This window comes from Dama dama, chromosome 7 (assembly GCF_033118175.1).
Source record: "Dama dama isolate Ldn47 chromosome 7, ASM3311817v1, whole genome shotgun sequence".
Taxonomy (NCBI): domain Eukaryota; kingdom Metazoa; phylum Chordata; class Mammalia; order Artiodactyla; family Cervidae; genus Dama; species Dama dama.
Genome location: NC_083687.1, coordinates 13699798 through 13723327, shown reverse-complemented (window position 1 = coordinate 13723327; position 23530 = coordinate 13699798). Strand labels below are relative to the sequence as shown.

General features: G+C 47.9%; 1 protein-coding gene and 1 pseudogene across 1 annotated transcript in view; both read right to left on the bottom strand.

The window, feature by feature from the left end:
- The window catches only part of TBC1D22B (TBC1 domain family member 22B), a 67198-nt gene that overhangs the window by 3220 nt on the left and 40448 nt on the right, over positions 1-23530 (bottom strand). The window contains exons 9-12 of the mRNA XM_061146600.1: positions 14730-14836; positions 14067-14142; positions 11428-11555; positions 11057-11152 (exon numbers count right to left, since the gene is read on the bottom strand). Of these exons, the coding sequence (XP_061002583.1) occupies positions 11057-11152; positions 11428-11555; positions 14067-14142; positions 14730-14836 (407 nt within the window). The remainder of the gene's footprint in view (positions 1-11056; positions 11153-11427; positions 11556-14066; positions 14143-14729; positions 14837-23530) is intronic.
- On the bottom strand, positions 4800-9005 carry LOC133059970 (lactoylglutathione lyase-like; annotated as a pseudogene).

The following is a 23530-nucleotide window of genomic DNA, read 5'->3' as shown; positions in this document are numbered from 1 at the left end:
AAAGACAAAAGGTTAATATCTACAATAAAAAAGGAGTACCTAAAAATCAGTAAGAAGAAAAGGAAAACCACTAAATGGGGAAAAAAAAAAACAAACGGGTGCAAACAGGTAATGTACAAAATGCCAATGGCCCATCAACATGCTGTAACCCTACCACTGGCCGATGTGTGCCCTCTAGCAATGCTTTGTAGTTTTTAGTGAAGAGGTCTTGTGTATCTTTTATAATATTTCTTCCTTTAGTAACAGAAGTTTAGCTGGGCACAGAGATACACGGGAACATCACTGCTATGTATGGCCAGTATGATAAGTTCTGGCCAATCTGGGGGGCAGTGTAACTCCTGGGTTCTGCCCTAAACTACTCCTCCCCTTCCTAGAAAACGGTGATGAATGGAGGAGTTTGAAGCAGTCACCTTAGACCCTAAGAATAAAGGTATGTGTTGAAGATGGCAGAGCAACAAGAGAGAAGAAACCCGAGTCCTTGCCACCCTGGAGCCACGTTAGCCCTGGACTCGCACTCAGCCTCTAAATGGAAGAGAAGCAAACAGCTGCTTTGTTTGAAGCCACTGTTATTCTCTGGTCTTAGTTTCAGGAGACAAGTTCATATCATCTTCACAAACTCAGGCCACATCTGTCAAAACCAGAGATGCAGGGACTTCACTGGCAGTCCAGTGGTTAGACTCAGTGCTTGCACTGCCGGGGCCTGGGTTCCAGCCCTGGTTGGGGAACTAAGATCCTGCAAGCTGCACGGTGTGGCCAAAAAACAAAACCCCAACCAAACAAACAATACACCTCTCCCACAAAACAGAACAAAAAAATAGAGGGGAAAAAAAAAAAACACAAAGGGGAAAAAAATAAACCCAGAAATACACATGGTCTCTGATCCAGCAACTTAACCTCTTAGTACTTCTCCTTGGGAAACATTTGCACTCCTGTACAAGGGCCAGCACCGCACCATTGCTTCAAATAGTAGGGAAGAGGACATGAGGGAGGCGCCTGTCAGTACCGGGCACTCAGAGAAAACAACTCTCCAAATTCTGAAATACAAGCAGCACCTATAATACGAAGCAGGACTACATGTGTCAAGGTGCAAAGATACCAAAGACATTTTTAAGGGCAAAAACAAGCAAGTTGCAGAAAAATAGAGTTATGATCCCACTCAGGTAAAAGAGAAAATACAACTATATGTTTGTATATGCACGTATGTATGTAATATTTTTAAAAGGCTAGGTGGTGAAACTGTTAACACTGGTTACCTTTGGAGATGCGAGACTTGCTTTCTCTCATTATATTTCACCTCATTTTCAATTATTACAATAAAGTCTTTGTATATTACTTCTGTTACAGAACATTTTCCCCCTAGTAATACACATTTTGTGGAAGCTTGTTTACTTTGTTGAAAATAATAGAGCACAAAATAAACCACCCTTAACTTCATAATCAAGAGGAAGCTACTTTTAAAGCATTTTGGCATATTTCCTTCCAGTCCTTTTTCTGCACATTTTTATACAGATGAAACATTTTCTCTAAATACTTTTGAATCTGTGTAGCACTTAGCATAAGCATTTCCTCTAATATTAAAAACTCCTTTTAGACATTTTCAATGGTCAAAGAATTTTCCATGATGCAGAAGTACCCTAATTTACTCAGTATCTTCCTGTTTTGAGCATTTAATTATTTCTGGTTTTTCACTATAATGAAATTATAATGAACAGCCTTGTGCATAAAGCCATATTTTAGATTATTTCCTTGGGCTAAATTCCTAGGAATGAAATTACGTGTCAAAGGGCATGAACACTTTAAAGGTACCTAAGACTCATCCAGAAAAAAGTGCTCATGTCCCTGGATCTCGAACAGGGCTTAATACTCTCATTCAACAAACTTGGCTAATTGTAAACGCTGCCCCTGGGTTTCCAAGCCTGAGAATCGAACTGAAAGCCCCAAGTCAAGGGAATTCCCCGGCAGTCCAATGGTGAGGACTTTATGCTTTAGCTGTTGAGTGCACAGGTTAGATCCCTGATCAGAGAACTGATCAGATACAGCGAGCTGCACAGTGTGACCAAAAAAAAAAAAAAATTTAAAAAGATAAATCTGTAAAATGGAATACCCTGCACTCAAGTTATTAATGCTTTCACAGTTTTTGTATAAGCATGTACTCATGTAATGTGCAAAAAATGCAAAAATGGGAAAAAATTATACACATCTATGCATTCTGACCTTATGGAACATCTACTATATTTTGTACCAATGACAAAAGGAGGTTACAAAAACAACATATTTCACAACACCAAATAGAAAAACCTGAACAGGACTTCCCTGGTGGCGCAGTGGATGATGAGACTCCGCCTGCCAGTGCAGGGGAGATGGCTTTGATCCCTGTTCCAGAAAGAGATTCCACATGCTGAGGAGCCAGCTAAACCTGAACGCCACAACTACTGAAGCCTGCACGCTCTAGGACCCGCGAGCCACAAGTGACGGGCCCCTGCGCTGCAACTGCTGAAGCCCTGCGCCCAGAGCCTGTGCTCTGCAAGACAAGACACCACAATTAGAAGCCTATGCACAGCAGCCAGAGAGCTCCCCGGCTCTCCACAACTAGAGCTGTGAGTGCGGAGACGAAGACCCAGCACAGCCAAAAAAATAACTGAAATACAGCGGTGTGCACATGTCAGGTAAGTAAATAAATAAAAACCTTAAAAAAAGAGGAAAATCCAAACAAACTTTCTGGCCAACCCAATATACAGAGTATTTCCATTAAGGGTTATGTTCAGACAGTATGTATTTATTCACACAGATCTGCATGGCAAAATGTCTGGAAGGAGATATATCACTTTTGTATAGTAAGATTTCAAGTACCTTCTTTTTCCTTATTGGCATTTTCTAATTTTTCTATAATGGTTTTTGTTAGTCGCTCAGTCCTGTCTGACTCTTTGAGACCCCGTGGACTCCACCAGGGGGACCCCACCAGGTTCCTTTGTCCATGGAATTCTCCAAGCGAGAAAACTGGAGTGGGTATCCATGCCCTTCTCCAGGGGATCTTCCTGACCCAGGGATCAAACCTGGGTCTCCTGCACTGCAGGCAGATTCTGTAATGGTTACATACACTTGAATAACTCATAAGCAAAAACAACCAACAGTTGATGTGTCTATAGGAGACTATTTTCTTCTAGGAGAGAATCTACCTGTAATTTCCAGTTTTTCTAGTCTTGCTAGAAACCTCCCAGAAGCCCTGAAATAATTCTACCCTTGAATATGTCAGCTTCCTACTACCTCTCCCACTAACAGTTGAGGCTTAGGTGGGAGGAACCATTCTGCCACCTGGTGGCCGTACCCAGGAACTGCAGCTCCGCCCCCCCACAGCGCTGTAAAAATGGGAACCCGGTCCATGCATTGATAAATCAGGGATAAAGAAGTAGAAACTGAATTATCACGGGTGGGAAAAGACGCTGTCAATTACAAATCAGGTACGTTAATCAAGGGGTAGAGAAGAGACACTGCTGGGGTGGGGAACCGAACATGTGTTACAAAGCCAGCTCATGGGAGCATGAAGCATTAATAAACAGTCGGCGAAACACCACAGGTGTGAACAGACGGCTTATGGGGCAAGCAGCTGACAGTGATTACAAGTGAACGAGAAGAGGCGGTGGCTTTCAGAGAAGAAAAGTTTGAAATGGATAGAGAAGGTACCTGCTGAGAATCCAGATTCCAAGGGAAAAAGAAGAGGAAGGATGAGTCATGTGTGAGGGGGCGGAGGGGAAGACAAGGGGGCCGAAGGAGAAGGGGTAGTGGGGAATAAGCAGAGTCCTTGATAAGAAAACGTGCAGGGGAAACTCTAATATTAGAGAATGTTCAACAGATGGAAGAACTGAAGAGCAAGAGGGGACCATCAAGGATAATCACCATCATAGTGGCAATTACCGTTTATTGAGCACTTACTACTCACCAGATGGGGGTCTTTACATGTACTCTAGCACATTTAAGCCCCATATCAACTCTGTGAGGCACATCTTACTATGCCCACTTTACCTACAAAACAAGTGAGTGTGAGGAGTTAAGGAACTTGCATAGATCACATAGTGCTGGGCTAGGATATGAACCTGGGTAATCTGGGCTTCCCTCGTGGCTCAGACAGTAAAGAATCTGCCTGCAATGCAGGAGACCCTGCTTTGATCCCGGGGCGGGGAAGATCCCCTGGAGAAGGAAATGGCCACCCACTCCAGTATTCTTGCTTGGAGGATCCCATGGACAGAGGAGCCTGGTGGGCTACAGTCCACAGGGTCGACACGACTGAGTGACTAACACCAGACTCGTCTGGTTCCAGAGTCTGTGCTTATAACCACTATGCTAAACACCGTGTGCCTAAAACAAGAGAAGTGGGGCACGATGCAGAAGGGATGGAAAGAAAAGAAGCCACAGAAGAAGCTGCTGAAGGAGATCTGCAAGAGCTGATTAACGTTACTTGGTAATAAGGGCCACGGACAACCAAATAAGACGTGAAATAATTAATAACAGAGAACTTAAAGGTCACAGAAAATATATACCATTAAATATGACACCGTGGGTGGAATCACCCAGGAAAACTGGCACATTCTTTGCAAACGTTAAATGTATTCAGGCATGTAAAAATACTTTCCTAGTCAAATAAGTTTTCTGTGTGTGTGTGTGTGTGTGTGTGTGCACTCAGGGTTCTTTACCTCTCATTGTGAAAAATCACTTCTGAGGAACTGAAACCCCAGAAGGTAACCATGACAAAAACATGTTAAGTGCTTTTTTCTTCTTTTTCTGAAAATGGTGACTCAAAGGCAGACTTGTAGACTTGTGGCTCGTAAGGAGACAGAAGGAACATGCAGCCTCTGAAGGGAATTGTTCTAATCATTGCCTAAAAAAGTAAAGTTATACAACTATATTCAAGGACATAAGACAAAGCACTACTTTAAAACTAGGATGACTGAACAGTTAGGTGAAAAACAGCTGAAATAGGAAAGGGAAACAGACTTAAGAATAATCTGAGCTGGGACAAGGATCCATCAGTCCTGGATGCGCCTGGTTATCTGAATATCTTGAATCACAGGGTTTCCTGTTTTACCTTCCACAATGTCTTTGCTGAAATCTCAAATCAGCATTCTCACAGAACTAAATAACAGGTATCATTCTGTTAGGATTCCAAATTTCACTCCAGAAGCCATCAGGATTGTGAATAAATGCCAGGCCTTTCGTTTTCCCATCATCAGGTTTCTTTACACACTGGACTCCCAGTTTTTCAAACCTTTTACAAGCCCCGTGAACGTCAGGAACAGCGATTTCAATGTGACCGAATCCCCGAGGGCCTGAACCGCCATTGTGGTAACTCTGATTTCAGTGTCTGCACTGCTCCAACTGTGTGTCAGCTCAAGGGCAGCTTTTCCGGAGATGGCCCAGGATGCATCTTTTATTTCTCACCACACCACGTAGTATGTGGAACTTCCCTGACCAGGGATCAAACCTATGCCCCCAGCAGTTGGAAGCGTGGAATCTTTACCCCTGGACCACCAGGGAAGTCCTTTCATCTTATCTTCTGAGTGTCTTTTTTGCCTTCCTAAACCAAGGAACTGGAGAAGGAAATGGCAACCCACTCCAGTATTCTTGCCTGGAGAATCTCAGGGACAGAGGAGCCTGGTGGGCTGCCGTCTGTGGGGTCGCACAGAGTCGGACACGACTGAAGTGACTTAGCAGCAGCAGCAAACCAAGGAACGGTGAAAATTTCCCAGTGGGAAAACCTAATTCTGGGAGTAGTCTCATTCCAACAATTCTAGCACAAAAACCCAATGACTTCCTAGGATCCCTAATTCGCAGCATCGTCTGCTGCAAGAGGAAATCCTCCCTGCTGGGATCTGGGTCGCAGCAGCAGCTGAGGGTGGTCTTGTCCGTGAGGCGGCTGGATGCAGGCTGTGGTTCTGCCACGGCCTCACTGCTATATCGAGGTCGCCAGGAATGCTGCAGCCACCCACACTCATCCGGCCCCCTAAGTAAGTATTCTGAAACAAATCCCTCTTGTTTTGAGAATCAGTGAAACAATTCCCTTGGTCTCAATAAAAACTTCCAAGACACGTCCTTGTTATGTAAACTTTTTCAGCATCACACTTATTCATAGGTTTCCCAGCATCAAAAGTACCCAGGACATTTAGTACAAGACTCCCCCTAGAGAAAGTGGAGTCCCCCTCCGATGTTTGTTTTGTTTCTATGTCGAGGAGTCGTGGCCTGCTCTGGGTGGAAGATCTTTAGTTCCCAGGGTACTAAAATCCGGGCACTTTCTGGGGATGATTCAAACTGCCGATTTACTGGATGTCTCTGAAGATGGGGCCTGTGTTGTGGGCAATGTTCCACAATCCCACCCTTGAGTTTCTGCAGAAGTGGTGGGTGGATGCCATCTGGTTCAAGGGCTTTATTTACTCTTAGTTGGGTATTCAGGCTTGGAACAGCCCACAGGCTTACCACTATTTCATTTAACAACTCTGACCTGTCTCCTGCAAAAGTCACTTTCAGGGTGGGAATCTCTCCAAGGTTTTCTTCTATAAGATGAAAGCAAAGGATTGAGACCAGCTGCTCCTCTGGTTTAAGGGTCATCAGCAGGTCCCACCAACTCCTCTGCCAGTTCCCTTTTTATGTATTTAAAGGAACTCTGGTTATTAGTCTTGGAGCTCCCTACACAGGGCTTCTAAAGGTCACTTCTGAGCCATCTGAGGGCTTGTCAGCGCCTGCCCTGACATCTCTGTGGGGTCCCGTGCTCTCCTGGACTCCCAGAGACGCTGCTTTTCCCCGAGGAGAATTTTTAGGTTACATGTGACCAGGCATTTGTTCAAATGCCTGTTCTCTCTGACTTACATTAAATAATGTATCTAGGAAATCACTACCTCCATAATAGCGGAGGAGGGGGAGGAGGATGCAAACTGAGCCCCGGTGGCCCAGGAGGTCCCAGACCAGGCCCCGAGGGAGCAGCAGGACACACAGTCCACGCCCAGAGCCCGGCTTCCGGGGCTCCCCCATTTGAGTCAAGCCAATCCTTGACTCCCTGGGTGACCCTGGCTTAGTCACTTCACCTCAGGTGTGAGTAGGCACACACCGTAGTCCTACTCACCGTGACTCAGTTTCCCCATTTGTGAAATAGGGGTAGTTACTACAACGTTTCTTGTGGGATGGCTGCAATGAGCTAACACAGAGAAGCACTCAGGATAGTCCCTGCTACATTAAGTGCTGCAAAGCCGCTATTATTAGATTGAACCTTATTAAATTGCCAATACTTGACTGTGTGATCTATAGACAATGTCATAAAATGCAACTGGACATTATCATCATTATTCTATTCAGGCAGCCCAGGCTGAGGGCCAGAATCGCCAAGGCCCCCTCTACCAGGAAAGAGCCCTGGCCCAGCTCTGCCGGAAGCCCGTTTCAAGCAGCCTACGGCCCAGAGGACCGGGCCATTCTGCCCCTACGGCCCCCGTGCATGGACATGCCTGAGGTTCCCTTGCTCAGAGGTCTCAGCAAGGAAACCTGTTGGAGTGATCCTCCTGTGTGTGTTTTCGGTCCCCCACCCCAGGCAGTGTGACCCCAGACAACTGCTCAGCCAGGGAGAAGCAGGTGTCCTTCCCTCTGGGGGCTCACCACGGCCGGGGCACCGCCCTTTGCCCCTGCACCCTCTGAACCCTCTGAACACCTCCTCCAGCCCCACTTGGTCATCCAGCTTGGTCTTACCCAGGATTAGCCTAGTAGAGCTAAGTTCAAAGTCACTAAAAGACTTGGGTTCCTGAAGCTATCCTCATTTCACTGCTTCTTAGACTCAAGAGTACACTGCAGGAACTAATAATATTAGGGTTAATAAACTCACTGCTTTGAAGGCCACAGGCTGAGTATTCCATTCTGACAGCTTCAAGTGCAGCAATTTGTATAATCCTCATTAACAGCTCTAGAAGGTAAGTACTCTCATCCCATTTTTCCGGTAAGAAAACTTACAGGGCCAGGTTAGTCTGCTGAAGGCTGCAGACCTAGAAAAATGGCACAGCCAGGATTCGACCCCGGGCAGACAGGTTCCAGAGACTGCGGCTTAACCACTGGACTATTCTGCATAGCCCCCAACTTTAGAAGGGGGCGGGGGCCGCTGGTTCCCCTGGCATATGCGGCACTGGCTCCCTTTACAGCTGGGTCCCTTCCCCTGCTCTTTAAGGGTGATACATGCCTGGTCTGCCCAAAGTGCCGCAAACTCACTTATTTCTGCACCTACTTCACCTGGTTCTTCTTTGAGTCACTCAGCTTTCAGCCCTAAAACCTCTCCCATGGGCTGGGCATGTGAGGCTCTCTGGGACACCTGTATTCATGGACAGAGCCTCCTCTCTGTTTTAGCTGCAGGCGGCCCATCAGCAGCTGGGCAATGCGGGCTGTCTTTCTCTGCAGAGGTCATGGGCCCGCATCTCCCAACGCCACACGATGCTCTCCTGCCCTTGTTGTGTCTCCTAAGGGACACCGATGGCCTGTCCAAGCACAGCCAGGCACCCTTCCTCTTTCATCATTCATAGAATTACAGATCTGTGGAGTTGCGGGGACTCTGCAAATTATCGTTTAATCACCCATTCCATTTTGTCTCAAGGAAAGAGGGGAGATTCCTCGATTGAGGAGGACTAGCTGAGGTGTTAATGAGTCAACAAAAAGCCCATTGTCATTCTGTGGGTTACTGCAAAAAGGCCTCAGATCCATCAGATAGAACATCTCTATGTCTAAGGTAGTTTTAAAGTCTCAGACTACGATCCTGTGCTGTCGATGTTGTGAACTGCTACGCACCATTCCAGGAGTCACCTCCCACCCCTCCCAATCCCCGAGCTAATCTGGGAAGCGCTTCTATCACATGTGACAAGGCCCTCCGAGCCTGGCTCATGATAAACCAAATTACACTGCGGGCTCCCGATAGCTGCACCTCCTCAACCACAGTATCGAAACTGACAGCTCACCCAGCGCGTGCCCAGCCCAGCCCAGCCCTTGTTCATCCCGGGTGCCGCACATGCTTCTGGCTGGCAGAAGCCTCAGCGCTTTGCCCGCCACCCTGACACCTACCCGCAGAGAGGCCCACTCCTCCCTTTCTCTCCCAAAGCCCTTCCCTGGGCAAGTTGGGTCCTGTCTTTCCACCTATTTGCGGGACAGGTTTCTTATGCTTTAACCACCTAACACCAGTTACAGAGTGGGCCTGCCTGGGGGTCACATGGAGAGGCTGCTGTTCCTGAGAACGCCCGCGGTATTAGTTAGAACCTAGAAAAATACCCAACTGGCTATTCTCTGGCTTTCCCCACCTCGCATTTTTTAAAGGAATATATGCCCATTAAAAAAAAAACACCCCCACGCCCCCCAGTTTAGCAACATACAAAGCAGAAAAATAAAAGCCCACTGCCGCTGCCCCAAGAGATTATGACCACCAAGTGCCCTCCCTCCCCGGTCCTCTCTGCAGACGGCAGAGCCTGGCAGCCGTTCCCCGCAGTCCCCACGCCCCGTCCCCTGCTCCTGGGCCCCTGCAGCAGCTGGCTGGCTCCCACCACTTCTTCAGTCTTCCTCGCATCCCCACCTCGGGTTCCAGGACACTGCATTCCCACTGGCCACGCTCCCCCCCCCCTTGCCTGACCACCTCTCCTCCTTGACCTTCCGTGAGGGGGGCTGCCGGGGCTCAGGCCTGGTTCTCGTGTCTCTTCTGTTCACTCCCACCTCCTCTGGATTTCATCCAGGGGCCCGGCTTCAAGGACCATCTAGCCAGAGGCTCCTAAACACACATGTCCAGTCCAGACTCCTCTCTCCTTCAAGCCCAGACTCACAAGATTTACTTCCCTACTCTACCTCTCCATTTGGATGTCTTAACGGTGTTTAAAATTCATCATGCCCCAAAATGAACTCCTGATCTTCCTCCACAAACCTGCTCCTCCTATAGCCTTCTCACAAACTGTGGGGTCACCCTGACTCATCCCTTTGGTATACTCTATACCTGATTTCTCAGGAATTCCTGTTGACTCTGCTTACAAAGAACATCCAAGGCCTGGCCACTTATCACATCTCCACCCCCCTATCCAGGTGCAGGCCACCCTCGTGGAGCCTCTGGGGTGGGCCCCAGCATTCGCTGGCCTCACCTGAAGCCCACACTAGAGGGATCCCCTGAAACTGTAAGTCAGATGATGCCCCTCCTCGGCACAAGACCCTCTCTTGGATCCTCTTCCACTCGGAGTAAAAGCCAAAGTCCTGACTCTGGCTATAAAGCCGCCATGACCTGAGTCCCTGTGACTTCTCCGGCCTCTTTCTAACTCTTTCCTTGGGCCACTCTGCTCCAGGCCATACTGGTTCCACAGACAGCTCAGGCACACTGCACCCTTACTGCCTCTGCATGGCTGCTCCTGCTGCCTGGACGCTCTCCCCGTGGACCCCCAGATGTCCACGTGGCTCCCTCAGCTTCTCCCAGCCTTTGCTCACATGTCGCCTTCTCAGTGAGCCTATCCTGACTACTTTATTTGAAACTGCAACCTGTCTCTTCCCTACCACCTAGTAATCCCTTTATCCTTTATATATATATATATATATATATATATATATATATATATATATATAGAAAACAACTTATCTACTTAAAAAAATAAAAATTTATCACCCTCTAATATTCTTCTTATTTTACACTGCTTTTGTTTACTATGTCTCTCCCCAGCTAGAACGTAAGCTCTAGAAGAACAGAGCTCTCTGTTCTACCTTCTCTATGTCTTACTCCCTCAGTGGCGCTGAGCACACTGCAGGCTTCAATAAATGCTCGTCACGAAAGACTGGAAGGCCTCTTAGACCTGCCCAGGTGTTCTGCAGCCTTTCCGCTGCTAAGACCCTTTCACACTGAAGAAGTCTGGGCCCCCAGAGCTTCCTGCTACGCGGGAGGGGCACCCTCTTCTGAACATCCCCTCACCTTTCCTCTTCCCAGTCAGGTACCTGCTGCGGCACCTTCTCGCTGCACAGCCCCCTGATCGGGATAACGCCCCCTCTGACGCGCACCCCCGGTGCAGGCTGAGCGCAGGCCCCTCACCTGAAAGTCCTCCTCATCCAGGATCTCTTTCCTCCACTTGATCAAGAAAGCTGCACACACGTAGAGATGAAAGTGGGAGAACCCTTCTGGTTCAGACTGGGAAGGGGAAAAAGAAAAACAGAAAGAGTTAGGTCTCCAAGCCCTGATGAGAAGTTGGCTCCAGCCCTCTCAGACCCATCCTTCTGCGAGGGGGGAAAGCGGAGCAGCAGCCCTTCCGTGGCTGGGTGCACAGCGGCCCTGCCCTCAAGGACAAGGCAGACAGAGGCGGGAAGGAGGTGGGGGGGAGTTCCGAGCGGCTGCAGCCGGCAGGGAGCCGGGTGCCTCAGGGACAGCCTGGCGTGTGTGTTTGTTGGGGGGAGGTCTCCCCATACCTGGTATGTGTCCCACAGGCGGATGGTGCAGCGAAGGGGAAGCTCCCGCATCAGCAAATTGTTCATCCAACGGAAGGCAAACTGCAGGTACTCCACCTCATACCTCCTGAAGTGATTATGTACCTGCTCTGAAACAGGAAGGGTCATTGGCCCCCGAGCGCAACCGAGGGGATCGGACCGTGACTCACATAAACCAAAAAGGCAGTTTCTGCTTCCTTTTTTTTTTTTTTAAATATTTATTTATTTAGCTGTGTTGGATCTTCACTGCGTCATGTGGGATATTTCACCACAGCACTTAGGCTTGGTTGCTCTGTGGCATGAGGGATCTTAGTTCCCCGACCAGGGATTGAACCTGCGTCCCTTGCATTCCAAGGTGGATTCTTAACCGCTGGACCACCAGGGAAGTCCCAGTTCCCATTGCTTTTCAGCTGTTCCCCCTGGGGAAGCCTGGACTAGAGGGGCCAAACCGGCACCTGAGTGTCCGGCATTTGATCCCACCACCTCACAGCAACGCTGCTTGGTTAGCTCAGCCCCGCACATAGGAGAACTACTTGAATATCCCACAGTGACGTTTTGGGGGCCTTTCTTCCTTTGCAGGGCTGCTCGAGCCATCAAGTGGGGGAGACATGAGGCTCTCTTGGCTGCTTGACCTTGTTATGCATCACAGAAGGAGACGCAACGGAAAAGAGCTGTGTGGGTCACCTTGGCCACCCTCCCACCGGTGAGGATTCCTCTTCAGCATCTCTGACAGATGGCAGCCAGCAGGGACTTAAACAGCCAGGGAAAGAGGTTCACCGACTCCACTCAAGGGCAGCCTCTCCCACTGATTAAGTGATTCACCACAAAGAGCTTTGCCACATTCAACAGACACCAGCTCCCCCCACAACTCCCACCCCATGGTGTGGGCGTGGTGTTCTGGAACAACCCAAACACACCTGACCCCTGTTCCATATGGCAGCCCTTCAGATACTGCCTGATAGGATTTAAAAAAAAAAAATCACCATCCTCCTCAGTTCTCTAATCTATAAATGGGGATACTCATTCAAACCTCAGTAAGTCTGGGGGTGAAAAAATGAGAAAATAAAAGTGTCCACAACAGCACCCTCATGTGGTAAATACTACAGCTTTTGAAAGAGTAACTATCAATAAATGGTTATTTCTAGGGAGCAAAATTTAAAGGAGGAGGAGAATTTTTACTTTTGCGGTTTTTTGGAATTGTCTAAATTTTTATACTCAGTATCACTTCTATAATTCAAAGCACAAAGATATATACATTTAAAAATATACTATATCCTAACATACTATGCCTTTATTTATCAGATATTTTTGATGGCAGAAGACGAAAAAACAGGCCAGACCAGACAGTGGAAAAAACTACAGCACAGGCCCTCTGGAAGCCGGCCCCTGTCAGACAGCTCAGCATACGCCCCGTCCTAGGAGCCAAGTGAGGGAGGCAGGAGAGCTGGGTGTGGGCTCGGCATGGAGCTGACTGCTGGGCCAGGCAGTGGGGCAGAGAGATAAAAGCATCCCACATGCAATGCATGGGAAAGAGCAGCAAATAATCAAATCAGCTCTAGGGACTGAAATCCTAACTTGTAAAAGGAAGCTGGAATGAATGGAACAAATCAGGGAAGGTTTTCAAGGGAAGAGAACCCAGGAAAGGAGAAAGATATGCAATCTCCATATTGCAGGGGGTGGGGGGGAGGTGGGGGCAGGGATGAGGAATGCACTGGTGAAGCAGAAAAATCCATGATGGAAAACCAGATAATGGAACTTATTAGTTGTGTAGCAACTGATAGAATTAACTGGCGCTGGGCATTCCACTTAACAGAAGACCTTGCTGTTAGACCTGTACGTGATCTTCATGAAACTTAATTTCAACTTCTCTCCCCGGGCCTCAGTTTCCTCATTAGTCAACGGCAGGGCTTCCTGACTTGCCTTCAGTTCTAACACTTCAGGATCTCACGGTGGGGCCAGGACTTACTGCAGGGCTCCTGTTCCTCAAAGACATTCTGCTTCGGGAGGCTACGACTCCTGTTCCCCACTCAGACCGGTCACAGGGAGCTATGGGATGTCCTGCTGGGGTACCAGGCGCACCTGAGGACCCTACATCGAGCCCAGAAATCCTGAGTCACATCACAGCGGGAAGGACGAGGTCAGACTACAGACTTGGTGCTAAAAGCAATGGAGAACATGGGCTTTCGGAGCAGAAGCGGGAGGTGACCGGAACAGAGCTCTGGAAAGACGGAGGTGTGTGAGAGATGTGCGAGAGGGTCGAGGATGGAGGAGGCGAGTGCTTCTAGGAGGAAGCTGGCTGGACCAGAGCTGTGGCTAGGGCCATGAGGAACAAAAGGGTGAATTTCAGGAGAGATGCTGAAGGAGGATTGGCAGAACCTGGTGACAGGAAACAAAGGCGAGAAAAGAATGTGACCTAACAGCAGAGTTCTCGCCTCACCTTCCCAGTGAGAGTGTGGAAGGATGTCAGTGCTGCCAACAGCACTGAGTGAACTGGAAGGGGTCACGGCCAGGACAAGGGCCGAGGAGACGCCCCCCGCCCCCAGCACCAGCATAATCACACTGTGTGTGAGTCACACTCGTGTCAGAATCACACTGCTAGAGAGTTCTTCCTCTGAACCTACCATCGATCCGACTGACAAGCTCTTCCAGCGCCTTGACCTTCTTCTGGATCCCTGGTTGTGCAAAGGTGTAGTTATCCTGCAAATAACACAGAACTGAGGCCGAGCAGGGAATAGCACACCGTCGGGCCACCCCTTCCCCAGGGTTACTGAAACATGTTTCAAAGCACAAGCTGTTTCTCCAAAGCTGCTGCCAGCAGCTGCTGTTGTGGGGAACAAAGGAACCTCACAGAACAGCAGAGTGCGGGGAAAGGCATGTGCTTTGGAGGCAAACTGCACGGCTGGGAGCACAGCAGAGCCTAATGAGAAACGCAGAGCAACACGGAGACTCCCCGAGACTCCAGGGGACATGAGACCATTGCCTTTTTTTTTTTTTTTCGCTGCACAGCACAACTTGCAAGATCTTAGTTCCCCAAGCAGGGATCAAACCTGTGTCCACAGGAGTGAAAGCACAGAGTCCTAACCAGTGGGCCGCCAGGGAAGTCGTCTAGGATCACTGCCTTTTGAAAGCTGTAAAGCTAATGAATGAAGTAAAGATGGATGGAACAAAAGGGGAGGAGCCATGCTGGGGCCGGTGGCGGGGAGGGTGCTGTCTGATGCAGAAGAGCAACAAGGAACCCAAAGGGAGCCCCAGGCAGGGCATCCCGAAAGGGCAGAGTCGCTCACCTGGATTCCGTCCAGCAGTTTGCTCATGCACCAAAAGCTGTCGGCTTCTATGCTTCGCAGCATGTCCTGAGACAAATTGGTCACGTCAAAGTTCTCCACATCCTCTTCTGTAAAACAAAAGGTGAAGAAAGTCCAGAGGTTTTCTCTAAAAAAATGGAGAAAGACAGAGTCTAGTATCTTCAACAGGTCCCTTAAGGCCCGGAGGGAGCCAGCTCATGTGAGGCCAAGGAGCAGGGGCCTGCCCCTCCCGTGCCCTTGCCAGGTGGGCAGGCGTGTCCCAGGAAGGTGCTCAAGAATCTCATGACAGCACTGGACAGGCCATTTCTCACACCGGGTTGGCTGGGTCCAACACATCTTTCTCTTCCACTGCATTTTTCATTTAGTTTGAGGGAAAAAACCAAAAAACTTCAGGCCTCATGTTCAATGAGCTATATCCAGCCCCCTGGAGATGGTCTGGAAAAATTCTTTATTTCAGAAATTCAGTGAACTAACATACTCCCTCTTATGGGCAGTGAGAACAGCTGGGATCAGGGAGACCCCACAGGTCCTTTTAAAGACAGAATCCCCCCATTCTGACAAGGCAGACACAGGGCCTCACGCCTCAGAAGTGAGTTGTATAAAGGAAGATGGCCCAAACCCATGAAAGCGTCCAGGATTTAATTTCACCAAGCTGGCAGTTATCAAGCTGGGTTCTGCAAAAACCTCAATCCTATAGGATACTCAAGTAAAAGAGGTTCCATGGACAAACACGGCTGAGAAACGTTGCATTATATATCCTCATCTTGGAGAGTCATAAAAGGATTCGAGAAGCTGTTAGGAATTCTGCATTAAGAAAATCTCCTTCATCTGGCTCACTCAGCACTTCCCCAGTTTCTTCAGCCTTGGCATCTGCCCATGAGCGTGTCATGGAAACCCCACACTGAGTGACAAGAGTGACAGGCTGTCCATCCGGTCTGAGATGTGAGAAGAGAGAACACAGGAGTCTTCTAGAAGAAGGAATGTGTGATGGTTCCTTCCTGTGGGAGACAAGGTGGACAAGACAGGCCACCTCAACCCACAGGCCCCGCATGCCTGTTAGAGGCCACACACGGACACGTGCGGGCCCTTGCATTCTGTGTCAAAGGCAGCTTCTCTCCTTGGAGCCCTGTTTGAAAATAGCATGTTCACTGCAGTCCCTGGTGCCGCAGAGACATGACACAATGTATTTAGAATCCAGCCCTTTCCTTTATGAGAATTATCACTCTATCAAGACTTACAACTGGACTTTCTCTGGATGCTGTGGAACAACTCTCTGATTCTCCTCCTATATAATCAGTGTTTTTCTAATGGACCTCAAGAGCTGTAAAAACCCTTTTGGGGAGGGTGGGGTGCTTTGTCAGAAAAGCTATGAGCCTGGCAACAGTGTAAAAACTCCACAGTTAATACAAGTAAAGTGTTGACAACAGACCCTGGTACACAGTAGCCATGATATGGTTAATTTTAGGTGAGGTTTATTAGGAATTTGTAATGACATGGGGAAGCATGTCACAGCGTTGAGGGAAGGGAGTAAAGTACAAAGTTATTTATGGTTTACTCTCAACTATTGTACATATAATATTTATGTGTTTGTATAAGCACAGAGGAAAAACAAAATATATCACAAGGGTTTACAGTGCTTATTCCCAAGGTAGTAGGGATAAAGAATTTTTATTTTCTTTAAGCCTTACTATTCAAAATTTCTAAAGTATAACTTTTAGTCAAGAAAAAATGCACATGATTCTAGAAAAAAGGAGCTACCATGGACTACATCTGCCTTTTACTACCAAAAGAAGAATAAGATTTTGTAAAACAACACTGAGCCTGCAGAAATGAAGACTTCAGATAATATATAAAGGTCTATTTGAGAAACCACACCAAAAAATCCTTCCATGAAATACCATCTTTCTTTTTTTTCTAACTTAACCATTTATGTAGTGGGTGTTTTGACAGAGTGAGGGGTGGCCATATGTATACTATTAATTTAATCAAGTGATACTGGGCTCCAAGACCCAGCTTAGAGCCTTCCTTTTTCTTTTTGCTTCATCTTCCATTTCTAAGATCCCTCTGTGTTGCTGTTCAGACCTCTAGTTCACTGCCCCACACAGGCCACCACCTCTTTACCTATCTGTTCCCCGCCAAGGATGGATACCCAGGGGCCTCCAATACCTACTACCACAAATAATGCCTGGAGGAACCATATGAGAACTGCTGTGGGCCAAAGGACCTAACCACGGGTACCAGCAGACCACTCTCCAGGAGCAGACCACTCTCCAGGAGCAGGCTCCCTGCAGTGCGCTAGGGAACCACGTGGGCTCTCCCCTTTACTGAGTGTGGCTGATCACACTAACCAGCCCAGGCAGTAGCTTCCCTTCCTCTGTAAGGAAAGATATAAAAAAAAAGAAGCCCATAAGGAAGGCTCGAGAAAAAAGCTCTCCCACTATTTGTACGTGTTTCACAAATGAAGATCCTGAGTTCCACAATAATCTGAAGGGTCTTGTCCTAACTGGGCATGCTACCATTCCAGGACACTGCAGCAGAAATGTCACTGGGGATGGAAGCCACACACAGCAGAGTAACTGGGGGAGAGAGCCAGGCTCCCTGAGTACAATGGGGAGCAGGCTGCCACATGAGCCCTGGGGACCTGTGGCTTTTTTTGTCAGAACAGTCAGCGGCCAGGAGCACTGACTCTGAAGCCAGGCCGTGCAGCTAAAATCCTGGCTCTGTCACTCACAAAAGCTCTGTGACTTTGGGCAAGTGACTTTACTTCCTAAGCTTTAATGCTTCCTCTCTGAAGGTGGTAACATCCTACCACCAGTGGGGCACATTGTAAGGATTAAACAAGTCAATACATGAAAAGTACGAACAGTGCCTGGGATAAAATAAGCATTACGCAAATGTTAAGTATTACTGTCATTAAACTCTCTGTTATTTGAGATCTCTGCTATTTGCAACCAAACCTAACCTAATTCCAAACATACCTTAAAAAATAAAAGACAAATTTCAAAGCTTTCCATTTCCACCTTTGGCTCTTAAGGAAGAAAATCGAACAACATGAGGTTCAAGCGGATAAGAAGCTGCTCTCAGTAACTGTGCCAGTTCCCAACCTTAGCTGTCCCGGGGAGAAGGGGGTCAACAGAGGACGCTGAACCCTCTCTTGGGGCCTCGCAAATTGGGAGCTGTCCTTTCCCAGTGTTCTGCCCTCACGCCCCGCCTGTCTGTTGACTCTTGGCTTTCACAGACAGTAGGGGAGCTCACCAGCACTTCAGAGAGTGGGAGGAGGGTTTAGTTCTAGACTTCTGCCTGCTGGGACGATAAAATTCACACATTCAGTCAAAAACTGTGAGCTAAGTGCACCAGCAAAAAGCAGCAGAGAAAGGGAGGCCCACATGCTCTCGGGAAGGGCTTCATTCAGCATAAACAGTCTGTTCAGAAGGATCATTAAACATCCCACTTGAGAAAATTCAACATATAATTGAAGCTGGAATGGGAAGCCACGCCAGCAATGCCGTCTCAGATGAGGGCAGCGTCTCTGGTTGTCATTATGGAGCATTCAGCAGCCAGGACTCAGACTGGAGGGAATGAGATTTTTAAGGGATATTTTATGGCTGTTTTAAGAGGCAAAGCATCCAAAAAGAGGAAACCCAACAGCTCTTTATAAAAATCGAATTGCCCACTCTAGGCTCGACAAGAACATGCTGTCACGCCCAGCGTTATTACCCGATAAATGTACCTGAGTGGTGGCCCCAGTCAAGTGTTCATTTTTCTCACAACTCCAGATCTCGGGCCTAAAACTAGCCTCACCTGTGCCTCCAACACTCCCCAACAGCTTTGGGAAGAACTGGTTTTGCTAAAACTGGAAAGAGTAACTCGTCCACTCGGTGCTTGAGGCAGTTCCCAGAAAGCATCTGTGATCGCAGGGCAACTGCTAGATTTTGTGATCTGTTGGGTCGGAATCAACCAGCCCGACCTGGAGACACAAGAAGATTCAAGGCTCCAGACTACAGACAGCCCTTCTATTTTCCAAAGCCTCTGGCTTACCTGATTCCTGTCTGTTTTTTTAACTGGACTCATGAGAAGAGCTTGCATAATATTTTCTGACCACAAAAACAAACTGCTTGAGAAAAGGAAAAAAATAAATATTTTCAGCCACACATCTAAAGAACCTCATAAAAGAGGAATTAAATCTTTTATCCAGAAAAACAGTTTTAAGAAAAGTGCCAAGGAATTCATCCGATCACCTGAATGCAATAATTTTAAAGCGGTTCAAGTGCTATAGAAACTTGTTGGGTATTACTCATCTGGCATTTTTCAGGCAAGTATCTGTGACAAGGCCGCCAGAGCTGAGTATGGACAAGGCGGAGGACTCCTTGGTTAAACCCAGTGAAGTCAAACCACTTGACACAGAAAGGACAGTGAGGGCAGGGAAGAGGTTTCTACAGAGCAGAAAGCCACGGGAGCGGGTCGTTCTGTTTCATGAGAACCCTGTTCCAGACTGTTTGGGAGGAGACATGCTGTTTCCAAGAGAGAGAGGCAGCTGACCACAGAGCCCTCCCCGACACGGTGCTGGTCAATGAGGGCAGCGGCTAAAAGGTAAACACCAACGCAGAACGATCTCTGGCCATCCACTGCTCAGCGTGGGGCACCTGGCTAAAACGAATTTTAAAAACCAACACACCATCAAACCGACTCTCCTTTCCTGAGGTTCCTGTATTACTTCTACTTTTATTTAACGAACACTAATGGCTGCTGGTTAACTCAGCCTCTTGGTGCCTGGATTACAGGAACCCAAACTGTGTGAGTATTTGAGTTAGAGGGGCAAGGGAGGGGTCAGGTCCGGCACACACTTGGCCTTCTAGGACCTGCCCAAAGACCACCCACAGAGCCAGGCAGCATGTCACCAAGACTCTTGTATGCCAACAGGCCCTTGGGAGTCCAGGGTCCCCAGAGCCCGTGGTCAGCTGCCCACAGGCTCCTTGTCTAGGCTCAAACGTCTTGACTATGTTGGCTACCTCAATTTCTCCTGTCACAGCGTCTCACCTATGCTCGGGTCAGATAAGAGAGACAGCGAGTGAGCACGCACACGTCACTTGGCTCACTCCCAGGGAGATGGCAAGCCACAGCTTGCCCTTGGAGCGCTTACCTCTACGAGGGAGGAAATCCAGCCCTGGACATCCCACCAAATGCTCACACTGCTCTCAACTGCCCACTGAAAGTAACCCTGCTCAGCACTCTGACTGGGCGTCTCCACATAAATGTCTGTTGCTGGAAAGAGCCTCAAATATTCCTTGTAGCACGTACGAGGCTGCTTCGTCTATGAAGATGGGGCCAGGAGGCACCTTGAGGAAGGGGGTAAAGTGCCAAACAGGGTTGGGGCTAAAAATTCAGCATCAGCCCCACTCCCCAGTTCCCTCCAAACTCAGAGCACGAGAATGAAAATTGGAATATCTTTATTCTAATGACTCAATTTATATAAAGTTTCAGTTCAGTTCAGTTCAGTCGCGTCTGACTCTTTGCGACCCCATGAATCGCAGCACGCCAGGCCTCCCTGTCTATCACAAACTCCCGGAGTTTACTCAAACTCATGCCCACCGAGTCGGTGATGCCATCCAGCCATCTCATCCTCTGTCGTCCCCTTCTCCTCCTGCCCCCAATCCCTCCCAGCATCAGGGTCTTTTCCAACGAGTCAATTCTTTGCATGAGGTGGGCAAAGTATTGGAGCTTCAGCTTCAGCATCAGTCCTTCCAATGAACACCCAGGACTTATCTCCTTTAGGATGGACTGGTTGGATCTCCTTGCAGTCCAAGGGACTCTCTTAGAGACAGGCAAAACTAACTGAGGTGTCAGAAGTCAGTAAAATATCCATAGTTACCCTTGTGTGGGTGAGAAGGACTATATGCTTTTATTTTCTGTGAATAAATATCTAGAAGTGATAGGCAGGGATTTTTTGTCCACTTTGTTTATGGTCGTATCCCCTGTGCCTAGAGTGGTGCCTGAGTCAATAAGCGGTGTAAGAATCAATAAGTAACTGCTGAAGAAGTGATGGTGCTCCACCTCTACTCCTTACGAAAGAGAAGAGACGAGAAGAGAAGGGAGGAGAGAGAACTTTTGGCTAAGTCAGGACAGTATCAAAATGCTGTGATTTACTGCCCTCCAGTGGCCAAGGCCAGCAAAGCTCTACTATTTCCTGAATATCTTAAAACACTATGAAAATTTTCATTCTCTCATTCATTCAGTGCTAAAGAATCTGCCTGCCCATGCAGGAGACACTAGAGGCACGGGTTTGATCCGCAGTCGGGAAGATCCCCAGGAGGAGGGAATGGCATCTCGCTCCAGTATTCCTCCCTGGAAATTCCATGGACAGAGGAGCCTGGCGGGCTATAGTCTGTGGGGCTGCAGAGAGTCAGACACGACTGAGTGAGCACTCACTCTTAATTGAGACACATATGGAATATATGGACACCAAAATGAAAGCACCGGGAATGTTAAGATGTTTCAAATAGTCTCTGGCCTCAAAGAATCATAAAGACCGGCGGCAGATGGCAGGAGGGAAACACCATAGCTGGTGTGGTAGAATCCTTCAAAGGGGAAATGCAGAGTTACGGAAAGAGTGCCGCTGGGGTGCTGGTGGGAGGAGGAAGGGAGGAAGCCTCAGGGCAGGCTTCCAGGAGGAAGGGGAGCCTTAAAGAACGCACATGGATTAGCCCAGGGATAAGGAAGTGGTACAGGAGAAGGCTTTAAAGATGTCAGTTGTGGATTTCTGCCTTTAAGAGGTGAGGCAGAAGTAGAGGACACAGGGTCTTGCACAACAAGCTACAGAATGTAGACTTTTTGTCTGTGCTGTGTGGCTTGCGGGGGTCTTGGTTCCCTGACCAGGGACTGAACCCGGGCCACGGCAGTGAAAGCCTAGTATCCTAACCATTAGGACACCAGGGAACCCCCGAGAATCTGGACATTTTTAACTGCAGGTGATGAGATGCTAGTGAAGGGTTTTAAGCAGAGGGGCTGAACAGGCAGGTCTGTGTTTAAATGGTGTGAAAGATGGTTTTGAAGGGGATAAAAACCAGAGATGGGAAAACACACCCGGCCATTTCAGCAATGCAGGCCTGAGCTAGAGTGGTCATAGGAGGAATGGAGAGAGAAAGAGATTCAAGAAATAGAACATGAAACCATCAGAGCTTTGTAACTGATTGGATATGAAAGAATGAGAAAAAAGAATCATTAATACAAACAAGTCTTAGCATTTCTGGGCTTCCCGGGCGGTGCTAGGGGTGAAGAATCTGCCTGTCAATGCAGGAGACATGAGAAATGCATGTTTGATCCCTGGGTGGGAAAGATCCTCTGTAGTAGGAAATGGCAACCCACTGCAGTATCGTTGCCTGGAAAATTCCAAGGACAGAGTCTGGCAGGCTACAGTCCACGGGGTTGCAAAGAGTTGGACATGACTGACTACGCATGCACACACTTAGCATTTCTGACTTAAGAGACAGGAAATGCTGGCAACTGAGAGAAAAGGATGGCTGGGCATGGGGAGAAGAGGAATTTAGTCAAACACCGAGTCCGAGGATCCAAAGGACAGCAAAGACCGTTGTCGTCCATAAATACCTACTACCACCTCCTCCTCAATGAAAGGGCACTTAAGGGTACTGGCCACCTGGGATACAGACTGTGTTTTCCAGGCCCACTTGCAGATGGGAATCACCGTAAGACCCAAGTTCAGATGAATCTCTCTGAAGATTCAAAACCAAGAGTCATGTACTTGGGAAGTGTCTTTCAATGGAAAGAGTATGTCTTTCTTTCTTTCCCCCTCCATGTTGGCTGGAATATAGATATGACGGCTAGAGAACAAGCAGCTACCTTGGATCACGAGTAGGAAAACACATGCTGAGAATGGCAGGACAACAAAGACAGGCTGTATCTCTGATATCATGGAGCCTCGGACTACTCACCTCCTTACTTTTAATGTGGGAGAAATAAACTTTTCTCTCTTGCTTAAGGTACTGGTATTTGGGGTTCCCTGTCAAGTATCCAAGCTAATCCTAATTGGTCATTTATGACATGTCATTGTTCTTCAGTCACTAAGTCGTGTCTGACTCTGTGACCCCCATGAACTATAGCACACCAGGGTTCCCTGTCCTTCACTATTTCCCAGAGTTTGCTCAAACTCATGTCCATTGAGCGAGTGATTCCATCCAACTTTCTTATCTTCTGTCACCCCCTTCTCCGGCCCTCAACCTTTTGCAGCATCAGGGTCTTTTCAAATGAGTCAGTTCTTCACATTAGGTGGCCAAAGTATTGGAGTTTCAGCTTCAGCATCAGTCCTTCCAATGAATATTCAGGACTGATTTCCTTCAGGATTGACTGGTTTGATCTCCTTGAGGTCCAAGAGACTCTCAAAGAGTCTCCTCCAGTACCACAGTTTGAAAGCATACATTCTTCAGGGTTCAGCCTTCTTTATGGTCCGATGCTTACATTTATACATAACTCCTAGAAAAACCATAGTTTTGACTAACCATAGCTTTGGGCTTTGTGGGCAAAGTGATGTCTCTACTTTTTAAAACTCTGTCCAGGTTTGTCATAGCTTTTCTTCTAAGAAGCAAGCATCTTTCAATTTTGTGGCTGCAATCACCATCCACAGTGATTCTGGAGCCCAAGAAAATAAAATCTGTTACTGTTTCCACTTTATCTCCATTTGTTTGTCATGAAGTGATGGGACTAGATGCCATGATCTTAGTTTTTTGAATGTTGAATTTTAAGCCAGTTTTTTTCATTCTCCTCTTCCAACC